The sequence below is a fragment of the Parasteatoda tepidariorum genome, chromosome 2, assembly GCF_043381705.1.
Source record: "Parasteatoda tepidariorum isolate YZ-2023 chromosome 2, CAS_Ptep_4.0, whole genome shotgun sequence".
Taxonomy (NCBI): domain Eukaryota; kingdom Metazoa; phylum Arthropoda; class Arachnida; order Araneae; family Theridiidae; genus Parasteatoda; species Parasteatoda tepidariorum.
The window spans coordinates 56,716,012-56,741,946 of NC_092205.1; the positions used below are offsets into that span (position 1 = coordinate 56,716,012).

General features: G+C 27.8%; 1 protein-coding gene across 2 annotated transcripts in view; it reads right to left on the reverse strand.

Annotated features, from left to right (window-relative positions):
• The window catches only part of LOC107442309 (protein Wnt-7b-like), a 105,184-nt gene that overhangs the window by 45,696 nt on the left and 33,553 nt on the right, over positions 1 to 25,935 (reverse strand). Inside the window, exon 1 of one of the 2 annotated variants that reach the window (XM_016055841.3) lies at positions 24,625 to 24,820. Within the exon in view, the coding sequence (XP_015911327.1) occupies positions 24,625 to 24,671 (47 nt within the window). The 5' untranslated portion in view covers positions 24,672 to 24,820. 2 annotated transcript variants of the gene reach the window in all.

Consider the following 25,935-nt stretch of genomic DNA (forward strand, 5'->3'; position numbering starts at 1 on the left):
AAACAATGTATAATATAATAACATTGATAATATCAAATGATATAACTAACATTTTACAAAATAGAATCAAAGTACTTAATTGAAACAACCAATTTTCGTGACCGACATATTCGACTTAAAAGTTTAGAATTTCAACCCACACGTTTGTGACCATATATTTTATTAGATTATATTTCGCACATCCGCAATAAATCCCGTTTTCATCAAACTTTATCGCTGCAAAGAGTGGGAATGCACGAACTCTTGGCGAAGATAAAAAAAATAAAAACAAACTCGGCTTTCGGTATGATTCACAAACAAGAAGTCCATCTTGAAATTATGTCTCACAGTGCTTTAAATGGGAAGAAACATGAGATGAAGTGCTAAAGATACTTTCATTCGAAGGTATTCCTCTTACAAATCACGTAACGAAGCAGTCGATATCTTGATGAAGTAAAGAAGTGGATGAAATTTTAAAGCTTGGCGACTTTAGTGATAGAATGTTAAGTATCCGATATGTTGATGAGTCTATTTAAAAGTTTGCATGGGTTGTTAGACATGTGTGTTACGAGAACTGAAATCGAAAAATAAAATTGTTGCAGTCAAAAATAATTATGATGCTCGTTTAGAATGTTTGTCTTCGTAATCGTGTAGAGACATTTATCTTTCAAGAATATTGTTGAGAGTTTCGCTTCAAGGTTTTTTACATCACAAACTTAATTTTGTATTGTCGTTTTCTTTTGAAATTTGAATTATAATTTTGGTTTACCAAAGTATCTTTTCCAGATCAATCATAAAAATTCAGATAAAAATTAATTTTAACTGTTTCAACATACGTAAATAAATATAAATTTTTATTTTCAGATTGTCAACCTTTTTTTGAGGATGTAACACGATTATCTGCTTTTACAATATAGATAAATAAAAACAAAAGTATAAATATACGTAATAAAAGGATTTATTTACGTAACTAAAATGTACTATTCTTAGTTGAAACTTACTAAAGTAAGCTGAAACGTAATTATATTAATAATAGTTTTGCGATAGAATTTAAATTTTTAACGTATCTTAAATAGTATAAAATGAGAGTATCTAGTGCATTTTCCATTTCGAACTAGAAATTTTGCCAGAACATTTAAAACTGCAGTTGCAAAACTATTTTTATGGCAGTTTAATACAATACATGTAAAAACTACAAATAAAAGTTCTAAGAAAATTGTTTAAATGTACAAATTATTAAAAAAATAAAGTATAATATACTGGAAATAAGTATGTTAAAATTTCGTATACTCGTAAGTATGCATATCTAAAAAATTACCAATAAGAAAAACTTGCTATCTACGAACGTAACTTTTTTTCAATTTGCAGAACTTTCTATTTATTTCTATATATTTTAAACTATAATGTATTGTTGTTCGTTTTGAAATATAATTCAAATATTTCAAAGCTTGTTGAACTGTTTTATGCAGGTTAAAAAACGTTATATATAACAGGGGGTTATATATAAATGTTATATATAAATGTTATAATAAAAATGCTACAACGAAATTCAACAGCAGCTAGGGCACATTATAACGATAAAAAATGTATTGAAACCCATGTCTGGAAATGTCGTCATGAGCCGCTAGGAGTGCTTCCTTATTATGAACTGTCTCTTTGTGCTCATCTGAACAGGTCATAAGACGCACCCTTAGACACGTATGACGACAACTACGGGCATTGTTTTCTAAGCATTTTCGATCCTGATGACGTGCCCCCTGAATCCCCTGGAAGTTTATCGAAACATTTACCTGCCTTCCCCTTGTTATATACACTATTTTTAAACTATGAACAACACTTTAAAAGAAATATGTAGCTTTTGAAACAAAAAAATAATTTCAGATTTAATATTCCCACACTCCAATTAGGCAAGATCAAGTATTTGTATAATTATAACAAGAAATTTGTTCCCCAGTGTAAACTTCGGAGGAAAACAGTGATTTTGAAATTAAATTTTTTTATAGTATATCAAAATGTTTTACATGTACGCATCTATTTAATTGTGAATGATAAGAATCATCGGCAAACAAGTGATGTAAACTTATATTTATTTTTTAAGTTTAAACATATTATCCTGAACTAACTTTTTCACGCTAGTAATATGATCATAGATTTATTAATATAAATTGTTCATTGTTAATTTTTAAATTGTTAATTATTAAATTATTTAAACTGTTTATTGATACCGTTTCAGGTATTAAATTGTTTAAATAACTCATTGTTATTCAAAAACAAATTCCTCAAAGAAGTTTTTTTTAGCAATCTGTTTACATGCTGTTACATGTTACTCTTCAGGTATCAAAAAGTGGAAAAGGTGGGAAAATAACAAGAAAACGTATTCAACAATTATCGAAGAACGAAATTATGAAGACGAAACTAATATATTTGAAACAGAAAGATTATCAATGAAAATTCATTCCGAAACCTGTTACAAACGATAAAAAACTGAATTCCAAAGCCACGTTCCAATGAGAAATTTCCCTATTAGTTGCTTGAGAATAGCGGAAAACGCAGATGGTGGTCAAAGAGGTCAGGGTTGAGAGGGTGCGTGAGCTTAGGGATGGGCCACGGGCGGAGGTGATCCAATGGGTCATTTGTTGTGGGCTTGCGACAGGAAGAGTTGGGTTCATAGGGTAGACATACTAGACTGCGCGGCGATTATTAAGTAGAGAAAAATTTTTCGCATATTATTTTTCTTCATATTTTCATTGAAAAAATTTGTGTTTATTTATTTATTTATTTTTTCAATTTGTAGACTGAGGGAAAAACTTTCGAAGTGGAAAAATAAATGAATATTTGTGAATACAAATCACGGAAGCAAAAGTTATTAATAACTGTTTTTTTGTAAATGCAAATAGATGAATTTTGTGGAATAATTTGATTTTGCGGAATAAAGGGGAATAACTGGATTTTCGAGAATACATACTGTGAAAACGAAACATATCAACCACTTAATTTTTATGAATATAAACCAGAATCATATAAGAAGAAAAGCTTACAAATATGTCGAATCTTTTTTCTTTCGATTCTCAGAAGATACTTAATTATAAAAACGAATAATTTTGAAACAACCACCCAACCACCTCGATAGTTCCGCAATTATTTCCGTTTCTTGACGATAATCAGATTTTTAAATTTAAATTATATTTAAAACCACGTAATATTTCGATCTATTAGCAGTTAGATAAATTTTTAACTTAATCATTTTGCTCGATTGTAAATTTATCCTCAAACTTATAATTTAAATTCTTATTTAATTTTTGGTTATTATAAAAACTCGTCAAATGCTTATCTCCAATGAAATTATTTAAATATTTATTTTACAATAATTGTTTTAATTTCATATGTTAATTGGACATAATTTTACATGTTTAATTATTGTAAAATGATAATTCGTTGTGTTTATTAGAAAATGCATAATATGGGGATAAAAAAATTACTTATATATAAAAAGAAAAAAATTCCATTCCCATGTTTAGTCTAAAGTTTTTACTTTTGNATTTTTTAAAATTTAATTTTTTCAATTATAATTTTACATTGTTGAGCATAATCTTGTATGTCTTTACAATTTAAAAACTTGAAAAAGTTTTTTTTCGCAATAATGGACCCTATTTGTACAAATTCACAAAAGCGGACCCTGGTTGAAGGAATGTGACTTAACGTTTATTTATATTCACAAATTACGAGTAATTTTTTCACAATTTTACAAAAACGGACCTTTCACAAAATGTCTGGACAGACCCCTGGTGGAACAAAGAGGGATAACTGGATTTTCGTGAATACATACTGTGAAAGCGAAACATAACAACCACTAAATTTTTATGAATACAAACCAGAATCACGTAAGAAGAAAAGCTTACCAATATCTCGAATCTTTTTTTTCTTTTAATTCTCAGAAGAGGCTTAATTATAAGAACGAATAATTTTGAAACTACCACCCAACCACCTCGATAGTTCTGCAATTATTTCCGTTTCTTGAAGATAATCAGATTTTTAAATTTAAATTATATTTAAAGCCACGTAATCTTTTGATTTATTAAAAGTCAGATAAAATTTAAACTTAATCATTTTGCTCAGTTATAATTGTAACTTTATCCTCAAACTTGTAATTTAAATTCTTATTTAATTTTTGGTTGTTATAAAAACTCGTCAAATGCTTATCTCCAATGAAATTATTTAAATATTTATTTTACAATAATTGTTTTAATTGCATATGTTAAGTGGACACAATTTTACATGTTTAATTAGTGTAAAATGATAATTCAATGTGTTTATTAGAAAATGTACAATAAGGGGATAAAAAGTTACTTATATATAAAAAAAAAATCTCTTTTCGTGTTGAGTCTAAAGTTTTAACTTTTGAATAAGATTGCGTATGTTACTTCCCATTTTAGTACAAATAATAGTTAAAATGTCAATATAATAGTTAAAAGTAATGAGTGAAAAGTATAAGTCAAAGTTATTTCATTCATATTCATCAATATCATGGCAATCAAAATTTAATGGAATAAAAATATCATTAAACATGCAATATATGAACAATTTTCTAAATAACTTTTATTAATTTTATGTTGATGACAACCAAAGATTTCTGTAAATTATTTGCTAATTAATGATCTTATCATATGATTTTTCTGTCCATTAAAAGGCAACATTGAGCCCTAATTTTAGATCATTATCTTTTTTATGTTATATAAAGATATATAGAAACAAATGAAGTAAGACTGGGTAATGTGGTTATAGTGTTAGGCTAAATATAGATTGATGTTTCATAGTTTATAGTCTGAATAAGAGGGATGTAACAAATTTATGTTAGTTATATTATATATCTTTAACAAAATCTTATGCGTATCTAATGTATCTTTTACTAACTGTAAATCATTTTTTAAAAAAAATTAAGAAGTTGAGTGTTTTTTACATGCTACTTGGCAAGCAAACGAATGAGTGAACACACAAATAAAAAAATAAAAAAAACAGCGAATTTTTTTTAGCTTAAAAAAATCATTTCAAACCAATAACAAGTTATTACATTAAATTTATATGAGTACTAATATATTCTTGTGTGTTAAATTTTGCTCGAGTTACTAAGTGACATGCTTATATGAACATTACTTTGCATCTAATGTATCTTTTACTAATTGCAAATTTTTTTTTGAAAAAATCAAGAAGTTGAGTGTTTTTTGAACGCTACTTGGCAAGCACACAAATGAGTAAACACACAAATGGAAAAAAAAAAAAAAAACGAATATTTTTTAGCATAAAAAAATCATATTTCAAGCAAAGAATAAGTTATTACATTAAATTTACATGAGTACTAATATGTTCTTGTGTGTTAAATTTTGCCAGAGTTACTAAGTGACGTGCTTATATGAACATTACTTTCAAACCTTAATTATAAACTTATAATGGGAATACAAATTATCCGTCCTCAATTTAAGCTGTAGTTAATACGATCTGTTAACACATTCTCAACACGTTGACTGAATATGTCGACGTGGGCCGATGCTATCTGCGATCTTCAACTAAAAGTAAAACGATATTTTAAACAGTTTGGAACGAAAGGGTTTTTTCTCGTGTGAGAAAAAGGAATTACGTGGAATAACATGGTGCGTGTGTTGAGGAATAAAATATGTTTGGTTGAGTTTTAATCCGATAAGCAGTCTCGTAATTTAAGCAGACAACTTTTTGCTTCAACCTTGAGACAGAAGCCTCTAACTCAGGTGCAGGTGTCGGGAGACATGGCAATGTACAATGTTTTTGCGATTTAATAAAAATAAGACAGGCATAAATAAAACAGTATGCACTGTTAAGAATAAAGGGTAAAAGCGTCGGCGGAGTTTAAAGAAAATAGGGGCGGCGACACCTTGAAAAAATTTTTTTTAACCTTTTTTTCGCAAAATTCTAATTTCTTCACACTGCAGAAATACACCGTTGATCAAAACTGTATTAGAATAAGGAAAACGGAGCAGGAGTTAAACACTGTAAAAAACTTCTGTTAAAAACATAATAATTCTGTAATTTCTCAACAGAAAATTCCTCTTCTCTATAACTACAGAAATTTAATGTTAAACTACATCGTAATCTGACAGAAGACACGTTTTTTCCCATAATTAATAAAATCTATAACCTTTGATACATATTGTATCTATGGCATCGAAAATTGAGCGGACAGCAATGATTTTTATAAAAACATTTATTAAATGTTTGCATTGAAATATTTCTGAGCGATTTAGATATTTGATACACTAAAAAAGCCAATATAGGGTTGATTAAGGTAAGTCAATAACTAATTTTATATAATCAAAAAGGCTGCCAAATTAAAAAAAAATATGTGCTGGTATGTATGATAATCAATATAGAATTTAAAAAAAAACTAAAAAAAAAACTGAAAAAACTGAAAAAATGATGGTTTTTTTTAACAAATTATATCAAAATTAGGTGAAGACGTAAAGGGCTGAAATTAGTTACAAGAGTCGATAAATTGCTGGTAGAAAGTTTTTTATTTGAGATTTTGTGTTCGCGGAAAGTTTTTCAGTTTATATAAATCTGCTGTTTATTTAAAAATGAGAAATGTTTTACCTTAGCCAAATGATAGAAATAACTTAGTATCTCTATTTATGTAAAATAGACATTTTATTACTGCATATATATATTTTTGTTTGAAAAAAATTAAAAACGAAGTGCGTTCTCTCAGCCAAAGGATCGAAATAACTTAGTATCTCGAATCATGCAAACTATATTTTTTGTGCACATTAAAAAACAGAAACGACACTTGTTATCTTGATCAAAGGATCGAAATACTTAAGTACTTTTGAGTTTTGTGAAATATACATTTTATTATAATTGTATTTAAGAGTTTTTAAGGAAATTGTAGTACTAGTCTATCTAATGATTTACTTTTTACAATCATTTTCAAATTACAAAAATATATTTTCAAAGTTTTTTTTTCTCTTTTTCTGAGAAGCAGTCCCCAGGAAGAAAACATAAGGTCAATGCAGGAAAAAAATGTGCGAAGAATTTTTAATTGAAGAAGACATAATTTTGCTGTAGGGTGCAGTGGATTTTTGTATTTTTCTGGCGCAATGACCGTCATAAATCTCAAGAATCGAGCTCATCTTTAAATATCAGGATGTGACAAGCTTAAACACGAGTTGAGGTTTCGGCAAGTTTCATAAAAAGATTAGGATTTTTTTCTCTTTATATTCGCTTCATGTAATACTTAAAAAGAAAAAAAAAGCGTGTTTTCTTCCGACTTAATTTGAATTTAATGTTGTATGAATATGCAGTAAAAAATATTGTTATAACTTTGATTAAAGAGATTTTTGAAATTAGATTATGGAATATAAATGTCCTTAAAATTAGGAAACTGGACATTATTTTTCAAAAAATTAATAGTATGTAGCGATGCGTATTCGTCGCAATCAGCAATTTAATCAGTAATTTTTAAATTTTAGTTTTTTGTAAATGCATTATATTGTATTTCCAAATATAGTACACAGAAAAAGTTAGTGAAACATATATTGCAGGACACAAAAATATTATATGATATGGTGGAAAAAGTTGCGCAGCTTTTTGGAGTTAGATTATGGAATAAGAATGTCCTAAGGATTAGGAAGCTGGAAACTATTTTTAAAAAAATAATAAGTGGAGATGAGTGTACATTACAATTAGAAATTTAATCAGTAATCTGTAAATTTTAGTTTTAATTAAATACATTTTATTGTATTTTCAAATTAAGTTCACAGTTGAAAGTTTGTAAAACAGGTATTACGGGACACAAAAATATTATAAGATAACAAGGAAAAAATTGTGTAGAGATCTCACACAAATTTAAAAGTAATGTATAATTACTAATTACATAAATACAATATTCACAAACATTTTTCATTTAAAATTTAAAAATGCATTTATCGGTTTATCAAACAGACCTTCTACAAAGGTTACATGGCCTGGAGAAATGCTAATATTCCTTAAAAAAATTAAACAGATTGCAGAAATCTTACAGAAATTTTATAATATTCTGAAATATTTATCTAAACAATATTCATAAGCATTTATTTAAACAATATTCACAAATATTAATTATACAATGTTCATAAATACTTTTTGTAATTCTCCTATACGTAGTACATAGTGCTCAGTTGATAAAACAGACATTCGTAGACTCTAAAATAATATATGGCCTACTAGAGGAATATTATTAGTTCACAAATGTGTTCGCAGAGAAATGTTTTATTTTAATAGACGTTTCTCGGGAATAAAATGTTAAGCACAAAATTAGATACACATAAGTATCAAAGCAAGTTAGTAATAAGTATTTAGTTAAGTAGCTAAATGTGAGTTCTTTAATAAACTTGTTATATTAAGTTATCTAAGTAAAATGAGCATTGAAATTATAAAGTGCACATAACTTATACTAACTTGAGAGAAGTTGCTTGAAGGGATAGAGCAGTAAAAATATAATTGCTAGAATAAAATTTTTATTATGAAGTAAAATTAAAATTGCGATTTTATATCAAAAAATGGAAATACTGAAAGCAAATAGTAGATATTGATACATCAATAACTTAATATCCCGGATGGATATCGATAAATATTTCTATATAAAGTCAAATTGATTTTTCAATGAAAAAAATGTTTCAATCATTAAAGAAAAAATGTAATTTTTTCATTTTCTAACAACTGATGGTTAAAAATAAAAATAAAAATTGAAATCTGATGATTAAATTTGCTGATTAAAAAAATCCTACGCACCAACTTATTTGATTATTTATTTATTGATCATTTATTTCACTAAAAGAATTTAAGTGTGCAAAACTCTTGCACTGTAAAGTTTAAGTACAGAAAATCTATTTGATTTAGATTAAAATTTTTTTCAAAATAAAATATTCTTTAAAAGTAGAAGATGAAATTATTTGAGAACAATTAAATTAAATATATTAATTTATTTTAAATATCCTTTTAAAAGTTAATAGTATTGTAAATACAGGGTGTCCCAGAATTATTGGGACAAACTTTAAGAGGGGGTAGGGGATAGCACAAGAATTCAGACCCATGGTCGGAAACTTCATAAGAAAGCAGTATGACAGGTACAGGAAGCAAAGAGACACAAGACTGAGATTATTTGAAATATTTATTGGTCAAAGATATTACATGTGTTGTACCCATGCCTGTCCCTCGCTGTGGCAAGTCTATTAGCTTGTAATGATACACATTCACACAAACTGTGATGTAAATTGATAAAAATAGGGCAATCCGGTGCATCTGCTTGTGGGTAATTTCGGAAATACAATATTTTTGCTGTTCGTGCATTTCCCTCTGTCATGAACATCATGTGCATATCTGCCAGCTCGGTGTTCGTTAAACGTTACACACTCTTTTTTCTGTGAGCGATGAGAGCTTAAATAGCTGCGGCAATGCTAGTCTTGGTCTAATGCTCTTATGAACAATACCACCTAGCGGCAAACGAAGATATTTCCGACCACGAGTTGCTATGTCCCCTACCTACCCTTGAAGTTTGTTTGTCCCTATAATTCTGGGACACACTGTACATAGTTTTAAAATAAGTATAAATGCTTGTTTGCAAAACATATCATTGTTTTTATTAACGTTCGGAAGTTTTTAAAAGCAAAGGAATATCGTAGTAGTGACGCACTCACTAGCCTATGAATAAGAAACTTGGGAGATTTTCTCTTGCATTGTTTGCACTGTGCAAGGGTCTGATGGGAGTATCATGATGTGAGACATGTTTTGCTACTATGGAAGTGGTCTCTTGGTGTTTTTCAAGAGTAAACAAAAACCATGCAATATATATACACATTAAGCAATGCATGAACATTCATATTGCAATACCTGGGCACATTGGCTAGCCAAATTCATCCTAGAATAGTAGATTTTTACACCGAAGGTGACGGATACTTCCTGATCGATAATGCAACTGTTCATCGTGCCAGAAGCGCCAAAATTTGGTTCGATGGACATCAATTTGACTTCTAACTTCTTCCTTGGTCACTGCAAAATTCGAATCTTAACCTTATAAAAATGTTTGAGACATGCTCCAATGGCATATTTGATCCGAAAACAACAACTCACCAAATTAATTTATTGGATCTCAAAGTCTGTGTAGGTATGGTATTCTCCAGACATAATGCTCTTAAGAAGCTTGTAGAATTGATGCCCCTATGAATATGGATGTTATTCGTGTAAAGGAATTTCCAAAAATTATTAATATAAGGTTTCTAATTCATTGGCCAGTAAGTGAATGTTCTTAAGACAAAAAATTTATAACAAAGTTCAAATACTTAATATCTTAAGAGCTGTATTTAAGTTAACACATATTCGTTCAACATTATCTGCATCATCATTGACCAAATGCCTGCATTTTTTGATTTGCTGCAATAAATCAAATAAAGAATTTTCATTTCAAAATTTCCAATGATCGAAATTTAACACTCTTAAATGTCGAATATTTGCCATGCATTAAAATATAATATGAATATAATATTCTTACAAATGCAAGCTTATTTTTTTGGTGATATTTCTACAAATATTTCTTAAAACAATTTTTATTTGGTAATTGATAATTCTTTAAATTTTGCTTTGGTTGTTTATTTACTGCAGAAGTTTACGAACGGCTCTGCGGAGAATATAACTATAAGTTCCGGCTAATTTTTTACTAGTCATTTTTAAAAATAGAAATTCTAGGCACATTCATATTTATTTTCAAACATATTGTGTATCCATGATTCAATTCACCAAAAATAACATTCGGGTGGTATAGTGAAAATCCGATCATTGGATCAAAAATAATCAAGGTATTCCGTTCTTTGGCTTGCACAAATGTAGACATTAAGGAAATATATTTCAATTCAAATTTAAAAAAAAAAAATTGAAACTTGCAAGTAAGAAGATCAAATCGATTTTTGATTGCTTTCAAAATATTTTTTATTTCTCTGAACGATATCTAAAATAATTTTTAATAACATTTTTTTGATGAAATTTATTCTTTTAAAGAGATATGTACAATTATTAGATTTTTCACACCATTTAATAATGATTCAATTTGTAACCATTAGGAAAAATGAATAAGTAAAAAAATCATCACAAAAAGCAATTATGTATTAATAATTTTGTAATATTTGACTTTTTAACTAACTTCATGCATTTGTGTCTAGCTTTTTAAATTATTTTTTAACGAGATCCGAAAATGCCTAGTTTGAAGTTTCAGCTTATTATGTGATCAAGTGTAACTCAAAGCTACAAAATTTTAACTTGCGCTTGTAAAGAAGCTTTCTCGATATATTTTTTAAAGTACCGCTTTGACTTCTTATTTGCTCCGATCAACTGATGTTATGATAAAAGGTATATATCGGAACAAGAGATGCTATTAAAAAGGGAGACATGATTTACGATCCATCTTCTAGTTCCTTCTGAACCCGCAGGGGGGCGCATCCATTTGTCAGCAAAAACACGTGTTACACCATTTATACGCCCGCGGACTTTTTCCGCAATATAAGATATCTGAGATTGATATAGGAATGTGTACTTGTCCCAAGAGATAAATACATTTTCTTTCCAATTCATTTTTTGCCAAAAATGTAAAATGGTTTTTTCCTTCTAAGAAATAAAATACTTTCTAAAATTATAATAAATTCATATGCAGATGAAAAATTTAAATTAACAATATTTCAAATTCATTTTTAATATAAAATTAGTTGATAAATTTTGATAAATACAATAATTTTTTTAATCTGATTTTGATACATTAATTAAAGGTTCAACTCAACAGAAACAAAATAGATTTATATAAATAAATATGAATGTATTTATATTTATTTCAAAATAGAGAATTAATCTTCAAAAAGCCGGTTAGTTTATCATTTATTTTTCACAAAATATTCAAAAACATTTATGAAATTCTACAGCACCCAACATAAAGGATCAAAAAACTTCGAAACAATTTAAATTCAAACTATAATTGCAGCCATGAGCATAAATTACTACATGAAGAAAAAAGTTCAGGTAAAACAACTGTACTGTGTGGTAATAACATTTCTAGTGAAAAAGATACCATGATTCTGGTAAATAAAATCAAAATATACAGTATTTAAACCATTCATTTGTTAATTTTTTCTTTCGTATAGCAACGATTTACTGGAAATTCTGGTTTTTGAGATTAGAATTTTTATTACCACACAATTAGTAAAAATTACAAAACTGAAAAGTAATCAAAATTTTTACCCATATTATGAAGCCAAAATTTATTCCTCATTTTACTAAAATCATTACCAAAGCACTTCGGTAAAAATTACTAACCATTTTGGTGTTCCCATAGTGCCAGTGCTGTTAATTTTACCATATTCTGGTAGTTTTGACCATACTTTTTCTCTCTCCGTATAATTGGTTTGAATTATATTATTTAAAGAAAACTATTCAAATCCGAAAAATATAATTTTTTTAAAATTAAAATTCTGAATTTTATTTTTTATTTCAACGTTGGAGATATGCCAGACGTATTAAAAAATGCCCTTNATTAAGACTCTAAGTGACTATAAAATTAGTTAATTGAAATATGTTTCTGTGTGAAACTGGAACCTGTGTGGTTCGATCTTTATTGTTTTAAGAGTCTGTGTGACTCATGTTATCATTAAAGAATAAGCATAATCATTAAATGTCTTGATTGACTTTATTAATGGTAACCAAGGCATTTACATATATATATATATATATATATCCAAATTAATATAAATTAAGTCACATTACTAATGAACTTTTTTTTCCAGAGATTTTATACACTCTTTAAAAATTCCTTCCAATCCTCCAGATATATGCATATAATATTTTCCCTATCTCATTCAATAATTGCTTAGAATACTCTGTAAATTTGTTTCCCACTTAACTAAATGAAAAAGCTGGGAAAAAACCTTCAAGTAACTTTTGTTGCACTTGATATTTAACGCTCATATAAAATTTCAATAAAATATTTGTAAGAAATAGGATGAAATTTGTTCCTATATTTTCTTACAACTTGCAAATTAGTTATGAAGACTTTTTTGTATCCCAAAACGTGACTGTTCTTTGATTTAAAACTGATACTTTGACAGGGGGAAAAGAACTTATTCATTGATGTAAGCGATTCCGTAATTAATGGATTTTTGTAATTTATTTTAATTTTAATTATAAATACAGTACACTCTCGATTATCCGTGCGCGGATTATCCGGTTTGCGGATTATCCGTGCTCATTCAGGAGTCACACAAAAAATATAAAGAGAAATATTTTCAAGTTTTATAACACTACCAAATTTTTCGAAGCACTATTCGTTACTGAATTGCAGTATATGGAATATCAGCAGCATGGTCAAAGGTAAAATCGTCTACGTTATCACGATCGTGGAGAAAGATCATACCGCTTGATGAATAATCTTCTTCAAATATTCAAGAAAAATATTATATCAATATTCATGAACAAGCAAAAGAAATCTAAGGTTTCGAAATTCTTGACGAAGAAAATTTAAAAGTTTGGTTTCAAAGTGATGCATGCGAGCCTGGGTTCCAGTATTTGACAGATGAAGGCATCGTTTTGTTGTTAAATCAAATAGTGATGATAGTGACTGATGCCGAAGATGTAGTAAATGAGAGAAATACACTTTCTCATTCTGCTGCTCTGTGGAAACTTTATTAGATTACATGGGAGGATTTGATTACGGTGACATTACTGAGGTTCGTAAAATATTTATATCGATATATGGCGAAGACACATTACACATTTTTTTAAAAGGAAAATTACTTGTTTTATGTTAAACAGCATGCAAATGTCAGTAATTTTTATATTTTTTGTACTGATATTGATTTTTTCTTTAATGAAAGGGAGTTTTCGGATTATCCGTGGTTTTCGATTGTCCGTGCCACCTGTCCTGGTGATTAACCCAGATAATCGGGAGTGCACTGTATTTGCTTTCAAATAATATTAAACACATTTGCGTGACTTGTCATTCTAAAACTGGAGCACGTTTTGCTCAACTCTTAAAAACTCATTTAAAAATATTTTTTTGAAACTGCAGCATGCAAGGACCATAGTTTGAAAAAGAATTTCAAACGTGTTTTGTAACGTTTTTCAGTTCTAGAGAACTCGATTAATTTAATTTTTTGTAATTATGATTGGTTTTACTTCACTTTTTTTTTAAACAATTGATACTTATTTTGTAATATTAAACTGCATTAATTGTAGCATAATGTCTCTCTAAATTTGGTGTTTAACAACATTTTTATAGGAAAATATGGATATTTTCATGGCTCTCTTCTGAATTATAACTATAAGAATTAGCTATTTAATTCAATAATAATACCCAATGCATGAAAAGTATTTAAGAAAAACTACTTTAGTTTAAATTGATAAATATTTCAATTTCCTCTTTTTAAATTATAAACATAGAATTATTAAATTTTATCGTCATAAATTGAAGAATTATTACAAACAATAGAATTTTAATGTAATGAGATATAGGAACTCATAACTAAAAGCTTTAAGGAGAATACAAACAGTTTTAATTTTTTCACTGGTTAAGTTGTATCCAATATTATGACGTATTTTATTTATATTTGTCTTCTTTTGTCTATTATTACCATTTAAAATTTGAAATAATAATTGTTGACCACAAACTTAAAAGATGACGAAGAAAATCGTAGTTATAGTTTTATGAAAGAAAATATTAAGATATGATTTTAGAGTAATTAAATTTATTAAAGACAGGATACCAATATACAAGTATATGAAGTATGAAATAAACAAAATATCAGTAAACTTATATCAATATACAAGAATCATACGTATAAAATTGTTGGGTTTCAGCATGAACGCTGTTTTAGTTTCATTTGGGATTTTTTTAATGCCCCCCCCTCCTATTAAGAACCTAAAATAAGTATTGTAAGCTATTTCGAATGGTGCGACTAAGAAAATCAAAATTTTACAGATATATGAAGTTGGATAATATGATAAAAGAAACGTTTAGAAATACATTGTTTTATGTAAAGTCTTTGTAGCAATGTAATGGACAGCTAGATTTTCCAATTGTTCAGAAATGCATTTTTGAGTGAAAAACATTGCTATTTCATGTCGGTCATGAAATATTTCAGTATAATATACTATCAACAAAGTATAAATTTTGGAAATTTGCAAAATATCTATTTGCAAAAATATTAAGGAATTGTTTGACATAAAAATATAAACCTCGAAAAAATTTCGTCGGTATTATTTATCATCATTTATAACTATATTAAATTTTCAATTTTAAAAGTAATTGGTGGAAAAGACTGAATAAACTTAAGAGTAGTAACGTATTGCTTTTTTCTGGACTTGAATTCGTATTGGCTAAACATGTAAGAAAAGATTCGAATTAAAGGTTAAACTTCCTTGATATTTGTATTAAAAAAAAATTCCTGAGAAGTTAATATCACACCAAACTATTCCATATTTAGAATTATCTTCTTTCAAGTTCAAAATGTTCTCTGTAATTAAGAAAGAAAACTTACTTAGTTTTATTGACCTTTTTTATTAAAGCTGATTACAAATTGTAAAGAATTATTATGAAAGACTTGGAAAATTGAATAGCAGAAAAAAAACAAGACCTAATTCCTAACGGAAATTAGTGCTATAATTAAACTGGGAACCAATAAAGAATAATATGTCAGAACTGATTTAAAAAGAAGCTATGAAATAAACTGAAGTTCGATCAAATAATTTTGATTAAGGAATTTCATTTTTACAGACGCAATAAGCTTATTTACTGTCTTCTAATTACTTCCCAGATTTTTTTAGATGTTATATTTTAGAACATTTGTCTAAAGAGTTATTAGAGAGTTTTTTTGTTGTTGATGTCAGTCGTAACCTTTTACAAAAGAAATAACGCAAAATTCTACAAAAACTAATTCACCATTTTATTATTCTTCTTCATCCATCGTTTTAAAAACCAAAACAAAAAAAAAATTATCATATCTATAATATCAAGCTTTTAGCTCGCAACATCAGAAAATGCGTGTTATTACATCACGTGACCCTGACACCTTCCCNACTTCGTATTGGCTAAACATGTAAGAAAAGGTTCGAATTAAAGGTTCAACTTTTTTGATATTAGTATTAAAAGAGAAAATTCTTGAGAAGTTAATATCACATCAAACTATTCCATATTTAGAATTATCTCCTTTCAAGTTCAAAATGTTCTCTGTAATTAAGAAAAAAAACTTGTTTAGTTTTATTGACCTTTTTTTATTAAAGCTGATTACAAATTGTAAAGAATTATTATGAAAGACTTGGAAAAATGAATGGCAGAAAAAAAAACAAGACCTAATTCATAACGGAAATTAGTGCTATAATTTAGCTTGGAATCAATAAAGAATAATATGTCAGAACTGATTTAATAAGAAGCTATGAAATAAACTGAAGTTCGATCAAATAATTTCGATTAAGGAATTTCATTTTTACAGACGCAACAAGCTTATTTACTGTCTTCTAATTACTTCCTAGATTTTTTTAGATGTTATAATTTAGAACATTTGTCTAAAGAGTTAATAGAGAGTTTTTTGTTGTTGACATGCTTATTTATTATTTTGATTTAATGATAGTAAGTTTGAAATTTCTAGAATTTATTGAAACTTATATAATTTTAAGGTTATCATTTACAATTCCAGGTCAAATGCAATCAATTTAAAAATTTTTGTTACTTAAATCAATTTATATTTAACAGAAGCTAGTGGCCGTAACGAAAAATAAATAGATATATCTTAAAGGAAAGCGTGATAGATTGCTCGATTAAGGCTTAAAAACGTCAATACAGTGTAGAAAAATTGCATGATATGAAGTAAAATGTTAATCTGTTTTTATAAAATTAATTGTTGGAAATAATAATGCTGTATTTGAAAACATTTATTTTGGATTAACGTAATTAAAAGGTTTTAAGATATTCTTCTGCTATTTTTACCTATATTGCAATTGCTCTTTTTTCCTTATGCTATTTTTTCATTACTAATTATTAAATATTCATATACATAAAATTGTATGCTTTTATAAGATTTTAATCCGAAAATAAAAAAAAAATACCAATTTAATGACCATTGAAAAGCTATAAAAGAAGATAGATGTAAAATTTAATAAATAATACAGAAGACACTTATGTTGAAATAATTCTTTGGATTTAATTTAAAAAACGCAGAGAGGTATAAACCAGTATCAATGGCTAAAATCATAATTAAATAAAAGTTCATATATTGTATTTAGAATATCGCACAACTCGATCCTAGAGCCAACAACACGTAAAACAAATCCTAACCATCACAGAGATTTATTTAAATATTAAGATATCCGACTAGTTTCGAAAACAATATAAGATATCATGTTTAAGAGAGTGTGAAATGTGAAAAAAAACTGATTTTGAGATAAACGCCTTTAAAGTCTTAAACTTATTAGTCTATCCACTATTATTACCTTACAAAAAAACTGCTATAACTTTGTAAAAAATTAGAGCACTAACAGAAGTAAAGCTTATCTTTAGAAAGCTGAGAGTAGGGGAAAGTGGGGTCAATTGTAACAGGGTACGATTGTAACAGAGCAAAAATTTCGAGTGTCGGGTTCTAGATTTGGTTCCTAGGTGGCGCACAAGGTGTATTTAATAAATCTACATGTACACCCCTGATGGCAACCATTTTTATGTACTTTTGAAAGAGTTACATCACAAAAGATATTTTCACGCTACGTAAGTACTTTTTTTGGTATTAGAATATTATATTGTAACAAAGTAATTTTGTTTAAACAAATAAAAATTATTAACCGAATATGTAAGTGGACACCTTAATTAACATTTCAAAAAAAAAAAGATTAGTTTTGCTAATTAACTAGCATTGTTTTTAACAAATGAAGCTGAAATGGCGTCTTGGGGACAATTGTAACAATAAGTAAAGGGACGATTGTAACAGCTGAAAATAAATAATCTTATGTTTACAAACCATTACTTAACTCTTTAAGAACCACCAATAGTTTCCTATATCATTTATATTATGTTGCATGTGCATTATTTTATTTGTCACCTTTCACAGCATAAATTAAAATTTTTAACCCCTTAAAGTTAAAAGTTTAACCCTTTAGGTCTTTGCTCATTATTATTTTTGCTCCTAAAATATCACTACTATTTTGATCAATAAAAAAAATTGCACGACTGTCAAAAATTGTTAATAACTAATATAATAATATTTAAAATCAGGTATTTATTTTTTTTTCTAGTAGAGGATAGTCTACTTTACTCGTCTGTCAATTAATACTAATAATATATTGGATTACTTGTTAGCAAAAAATAGTTAGGTAAAAAATGTTGCAATTGACCCCACTCTCCCCTACAGAAATTCAAAATAATTTCAATTTCAAAAACTTTGCCCAAAATCATGTTTTTGTACTAGTTTTTAGATACCTTAACTTATTACATTACGATTGAGATACCATTTAAATTTTTAAAAGGAAATGTGGAAAAACTTATTTTCTTCTCTCTTATATCAAACTTATTTTCTTCTATCTTTAATAAATTCATGTCATGTATCTTATATCGAAGTATGATTCTCTAATAATAAAGCAAATGTCACATTTACAATCTTTATTTTAATTTGCATATTACATTAATTGTGTTACATATTTTCAAATCCTTTAAAGTGATTTTAGCCCTTATCATAGGAAACGATTAAATATATTAATTTATCTACCACCAAATTACAATACATGAGGACTTGCAATTTTCTTAGAGGTTTCAGAGGCTAAGAGGTTAGTATGTTATAACGACTTTACTGTAAAAAAATATCAAATTACGGTATAAAGTATCGACACTTGGGGTGCATTATCTGTAAAACCCATTTTTAATTTTTACAGTAATATTTTTTTAATTCGAGTCATTCAGTGATTTTAATTATTACTGTAAAATTACTGATCATGAGGTATTTTGCTCCGCAGCCATGTTTCGGAAAAAGAACACCCTATTCAGCAGTGTTTTTAAATCAAGAATGAGAGAACATTTCTTGAATCAGCGAATTTGGATCAAAAAAGAATAGTAAAAANAAAAAAAAAAAAAAAAAAAAAAAAAAAAAAAAAAAAAAAAAAAAACTTTTTTTTGCTGCTGAAACCAATTTTTCAAGTAAGAAATTGCTTACTCATTAATTTATTTTTATATAATTAATAATTTTTTATAATATTTTGTGTGACATACACCGTAAAAAAGATTCAGAAATGTGCTTGGAAAATAACTGGCTTCGAATGTGTCCAATTTAAACCAGTAAAATTTCTGGTAAATAAGAGAACAATTTTTTAAGAATGTAGAAACTTTCCCACTGACATCTATCTCTTAGCTATCTTCTTGGAATTAATTTGGAATCTTTCTGAAGAGTTCAGAAAGCTTTCCATTAAAAGCCAGAAACGTTTCAAGAATACGTAGCAATGAGTTGTGGTATATACATATAACCAGTAAATCCAGTTACTTTCCCAGACTTTCCAAATAAAAGCCAGTGACTTTTCCGGAATACATCGACAACTTTGAGTTGTGGTTAAGTTCTTTTTTTTCAAGTCACATGTAATCTTGGGATGTGGCTTATTAAGTTGATCTAGTCTAAAAGTTTCGTGTATAGATCCAGGTTCACCAATTGGAGTGTATATAAAGTAAAAACGCCTCATTTATATAAAAAATTTAGGAATGTGTGATGTTCCTGTTGGGAAATTAAACACCTAATTAGCTAGAGGTGAGAAAATGACGCTTAAGTCTTTTCACCTAATAATTCGGCCATGTAGCTTCAAGGATTTAAATGTCTACGTAAGGCTTCCCCACTCAGTTTAAAAAGTAATTATACGCAACTGCGCTAATATTCATGGTTGAATTATTAATTTATGAATTTGTAATTTGATGTTCAAGTAATTAAAATGTTTATCATAAATACGCAGACGTAATGCCACAAAAAACACCCAATCCCTGAATTCGGGAAATTTTTCGCAAAAAACTTGTTATATTCTTGAAATTTGATAAAAACTTGTAAAAACCTGAAGCTTTGATTTGAAGCTATGCGTGATGGCACGGAATTTTCTTACAGTGACATAAATTATGGAAAAAATTGGAATATTTTCAAAATACATTTTATTTGAATATGAAATTTGCTTAAAGTACACAGAAAACAAACAGTCTTAAAGATGAAACTCATTCGAAATAAAATAATACTTAACTATTTTTTTTAATTTCATAGAATGGAATGAAAATTAATATAGGCTGCAAACATATTTAATTAAATTTTAACATTTGACTCATTATTTTAATGAAAGACCCTGAGTCACATAAATGCCTCGTGCTTTTAGCACACCTTTTGGAAAATTTTAATGAAAGAGTCTGAATATTTGACCAAACGATTTAAATGCTTAAAATTTCCGAAATTCATCAATATCTTTAAACTAATGCTAAAGACAAAAAATTTAGTTAGTTTAGATAACTGTTAATTTAAAACAGCTAAGTAACTGCTGTTACTATTATGTTAAAGCTATNTTTTTTTTTTTTTTTTTTTTTGACCAATTAACATGGTGTAGCACTATTTTGAAGAGCATTTTAGAAATGTATAGCTCACTTTTACATGAGAGTGGCCCACATATTACAGCAAAGTTAGATTATTTTTTCTAAAAAAAAACCTTATTTTTCTTGATTTTATTATTTTTACAGCCAAAAAAAAGCTTTCTTTATTTTTTTACACCAATCGCTACCAATTTTTTTCTTGGTACCATGCATATTTCTATTTATTTCCCACTTCATCATCATTAATACTTTGTCGTAGATCTGTAAATTTGTTATTGTAAAATATAATCTTAATTTAATTTTGTCCACTAACTCAAAATGTTGGGGGGGGGGAATACAAATTCAAGCAGATGTTGAAGGTTAATCAATAATTATGAGAAACAAGCAATAATTATGAGAATTTTGCAATAATTATGAGAAACAATTTTTTCATAACTAGTAATAATTTCTTCATTTATTTTGACATAAAATAATTATTACATTTTTAAAGGAAGAGAAATTTGTAAATGAAAACTTAATTTGAAAAACAAATTGAAAATAAATATTTAATGGAATCAGAAAATCACCACTGCTCTTTTCTCAGGACTGAAGAGTGGCACCCATGTGTACAGATTTAACTGTATAAAATTTTTTAGAAATTTGTAATATTTAAATAGGAAATGTCAAAAAAATATATATATTATACCATTAGCTTTGTGTGATTTTTTTCCCAAATTAGAAAAATCTTTATGAGTGTCTAAAGAAACTGCTTAAGTTTACTGTTTTATAAATAATTAATAAAGCTGTAAAAAAGAAAAGCTGAAAATTGTTTTAAAATATATTAGGTATTAAGCAAAGAAAAGAAATTTAATAGTAAGATAGAATCGCCATAAGCTAGAAAACAGATAACTGACGTAAAAGAAAGATTGTTTAAATCTTTTCTATAATCTGAAAAGATTTGGTGAACTTTAACAGATTCATTGCAATTATGAATATTATGCAGTAAGATCAAATCAAAGACGTAACTCACAAACATTGTAGAAAAGAAAGAAAAAAAATCTTTTGCATGACTTTATACCTTATCATATGTAAACAAATCTTAAAAACCTGATTTTTTATCAATTATAATTCGAATTTATACATATTTAAATCTTATATAGGTTCAAAAGCTTGCATTACATTTACAGCTAAAAGAAAAGAACTGACCTGCAGGGAAAAAAGGCGATAAAATAGAAAACTTATAACCAAAGTATGAAGAAGCGTTAAAACTTGGATATAAAAAGCATATATTTTGGGGAACTAATGATATTTTATTTTATTTTATAGCAATCGTTAAACAGCCGACCCAATTTTTGGGTTTACGACTACTAATGTTAAACTACCGCAGTCTAGTTATTTTGAATCCAATCCAAAAAACAAGGGAGCTCCTGGATCAAGCATTGGTGGGCAACTCATGATGGACTTTTTGATGGAACTAATCCGCATTTGCGTTACATGGAGTGGAAAACCAGGAAAGCATCCCATGATTAGCCTGATGGCAAGGGGATTCTAACACATGACCCGTCTGCCACTGAGCATGTTTTGCATCAGCACTGCAGTCGAAGCGAGCAGGGTGCGGAATTCGTATCTACCAGCCATCGCTGCAATTCAAATCCGGTTCACCTCATTGGGAGGCGAACGCTCTACCCCCTGAGCTACCAGGACTCGAACTAATGATAATATGCAAATCATACTGTAAAGATTAAATAAAAAAAGTGCTCTACCAAGAGTAATTAAAGGAAAAGGGGAAAAAATATTACATCGATCTTTTCTTAAGTGAATAAGTTTAAAAACATAATTTTACCTTTTCTCCCGGTAGTAGAACTTAAAGAATGAGTCTGCAGCATTAACTTCTTAATTCCAAATTTGTTTCTGACATCAACACAGTCACTAAGATTTATTATTATAACAAACACTCAGTTTCATATGACATAAATGTAGCTTAATTTGCGAACATAAAATCCTTAAAAATTATGCATAAGAACTACGACCTCAACGAAGCCTCAGAGATTATTATTTCAAACATTCAGTCTAATATAACATACACTGTAAAAAAAATTCTATATATAAATGTGAAAGAATCGTCGAAATTTTTTTTTTCATCGTAAAGTTTAGACGTATATAAGTGTCATAAGGAATGAAATCTGTTTCATTACATAAAATTATTTGTTGCCGCTTTGATAAAAAATTTCATAATCAAAACTGAAAAAAAAACGGTACCTAGCAGATACAATAAGTATCAATGGCAACAGATTTTATTTGTTAACAGAAAAATTTGTCTTTTGACAGATGTATTAGTTTAACAGTAAATTTCTGTAGTTTTCAAGAACAGAAATTTTCTGTAGGAAAGTTGCAGAGTTATTATGTTTTTTACCATAAATTTTTTTACCGTGTGCTAGGAGCAAATTTTGCAAGCATAAGGTCCTTAGAAATAACATATGAAAACTTTGAGTTTAAATTTTAGTAGAATTTTCAACAATGATACTAAATAATTTTTACGAATTCCCGTAGAGTTTAACCTGTAATTAAGAAATAGAAAAAAGTTATTCTTTTTTTATTCACTGTGGTGTTTTTTCACTCAACTTTTTAATTTTTATTAGAAACGAGTTTAGACATGTTTTAAAAGGAATTTGCAATTTTCCCCAAAATGCTTTCTAAAAATAACAATAATAAATAATAAAAAAATAATATAGTCAAATAATAAATTCTTTCTTCAAATTATAGCAATAAGATTATTAAATCCATAATATCATAGAAAAATTCTAAAACAAACGTGAATCTTTTTGAGGATATAATAGAAGAAGAATAAATCAAAACTAACTGATATTGGAGGAGAGGGAGGGAATATTTCGCATATAAAGCTACGTTTTAAGTTTGAAAAACGTGAATTTTATCGTTTAATGCATTTACAAATCTGTGTTTAAATATATTATACTTATGCTTAAATAAAAAAGAACTCAAATTTTGATTAAAATTTCGTCTTTATTTAACGGTGGGAAAGAAATTTATCTGCATGGCAGAATTCAGATAAAAATAAAACAAATAACTAACATATAAAGTAAGCGGTAAGAATAATTAAGCCCCTAATGTCATTTAAGGACAAAATCGAAAAGTAATAAATTTTTTTAAGTAATGAATTGATGAAAGTAAAAAAGTAATGATAGCAGTAAAGTAATAGATTATAAAAATTAATTAAAGAAAAATTATTTTGCCAATATGGCCAATTAATAAGATTAAAAAACTTGAATTTCACCTTTTAAATATATTAATATACCTCTATTTAAAAATTACGCGTATTCTTGGAGAAATAAGAGATTAAAATTGCACTAAAACCTTGCTGTTATTAAACAAAAGAAGGAAAAAACACACTCTTGCTAGCAGGACAGGACTACGATTAAATAGAAAACCCATAACCAACGTATAAGGAAGAAATGAAACTAATTAATAATCTTAAAACATCAGGGAAAGAATAATTTGCGGAAACTAATAAGATTATGCACATTATGGACTAAGATCAAATCAAGAAAATGATACACCAAAAAGAATATAAGAGAGGTTTGAAAAAATTACTTAGTGAATACAGATAGTAATAATCTTGTAAAATTTTAATTTTATCTTTTAATGTATCAATACACCTCACCTCTGTTTGAAGATTACGCTTCTATTTGGATAATTAAGAGACAAAAATTATATTAAAATATCGCAGGTATTAAACAAAAGGAAACAAAAACTCGGAAAGTACATCTTTTGTGGAACTAATATAATTAAACATATTATGCACTAAGATATAATCAAAAAAATCATACTCCAAAAAGAATATAAGAGAGTTTTGAAAAAATTACTTTGCGAATACAGTGAAGTAATAAGCTTGAAAAAATTTAGTTTTACCTTCTAATGTAATAGTATACCTACTAATATAACGATTTAAAAATGTCGCTTTTGCTTGGATTAATGAGAGGCAAAAATTACACAAAACATCACTGGTATAAAACAAAAGGAAAAAAAAAACTCACCTGCAAGACAGGATTACGATAAAATAGAAAACAGATAACCAACACATAAGGAAGCGATAAGACTAATTAAGTCCATAATATAATCTTACAGCATCAAGGGAAGAGTACATATTTTGCGGAACTAATGCGATTATGCATATTATGCACTAAGATCAAATCGAAAAAGTGGTCCACCAACAGACATTGAAGGAGAGGTGGAAAAAATATAACTTTGTGAATATAGTAGGGTGTTGCTCTTCGCCACCTTTCGGCGAGAGTTGGAATATTTTTCTTTTACTCCCATTCATTTTCTTTCTTTTTTGCCAGACATGACTAGAAAACTTTTATATCCATCTAATTTTGATGTTGACATTTAATTTATTTATGTGGTCTTTGAGCACAATATCTGTTCAGAAACTAGGATATTTATAAGATACATAGTCTCGTTTCCTCATCCATTAAAGATATTTCGGGCAATGAGATGGATTTGCAGGCATAATACTTTGATAAAAGTTATGCTAATTTATCTAACTTTAAAAAAACAACTTTTAGATAAAACACGTAAAAAAATAATTTTCTTGAACCGGTTTGAAAGAAAATAGTGCAATATTAAATGTAAAAAACATAGTAACACACGCCTATTTTAATGTTCTTGTTCTCTAATGTGTTCTTGTTTCTAATATGTTCTTGTTCTCTTGTATGTTAAAGTACAGTGCAGGTCAAATTATTGTTAAGTGTTTAGAGATTATCTGTTATTTTATTACAGAACTAGAATGTTCTTGCCAGAATTTAATAAATATGTTTGTACTTTGTAAGATTTCAATACGATTTTCCANCTTTAATTCATCTTCCCTTTCCTGTTCTCGCCGCTTTAATTCGTCTTCCCTTTCCTGTTGCTTAATTTCATATTCTTGTCGCCTAATTTCATCTTCTTTTTGTTGGCGCTTTATTTCTTCTCTTCCACTAACTATTCTTTTTAATAATTCCTTCACAAACTCCTCTTCGTACTCCGTACTTGCCAATATAATCTTCTTTAATTCGGTAACTCTCATGTCTTCCGTTGCCGTTTCTCCTAACTCTTCCGCCAAACACTTCAAATCTACTTTTAAAGCTCTTCCTAAAAATGCCATTTTTCACCTACTACTTTCTAAACTGCACCTTCTTACAAAAAAAAATGCCACTTCCTAAACCAATTTCAAGACAATCTAAATAACTCACTATCTTCCATCAAACAACTTGAAATTCATAGAACAAACAACTACCAATCTTTTATTTCGAAATCCATTGGGGTTTCCCCGCACATTTGTCAGTCGTAACCTTTTACAAAAGAAA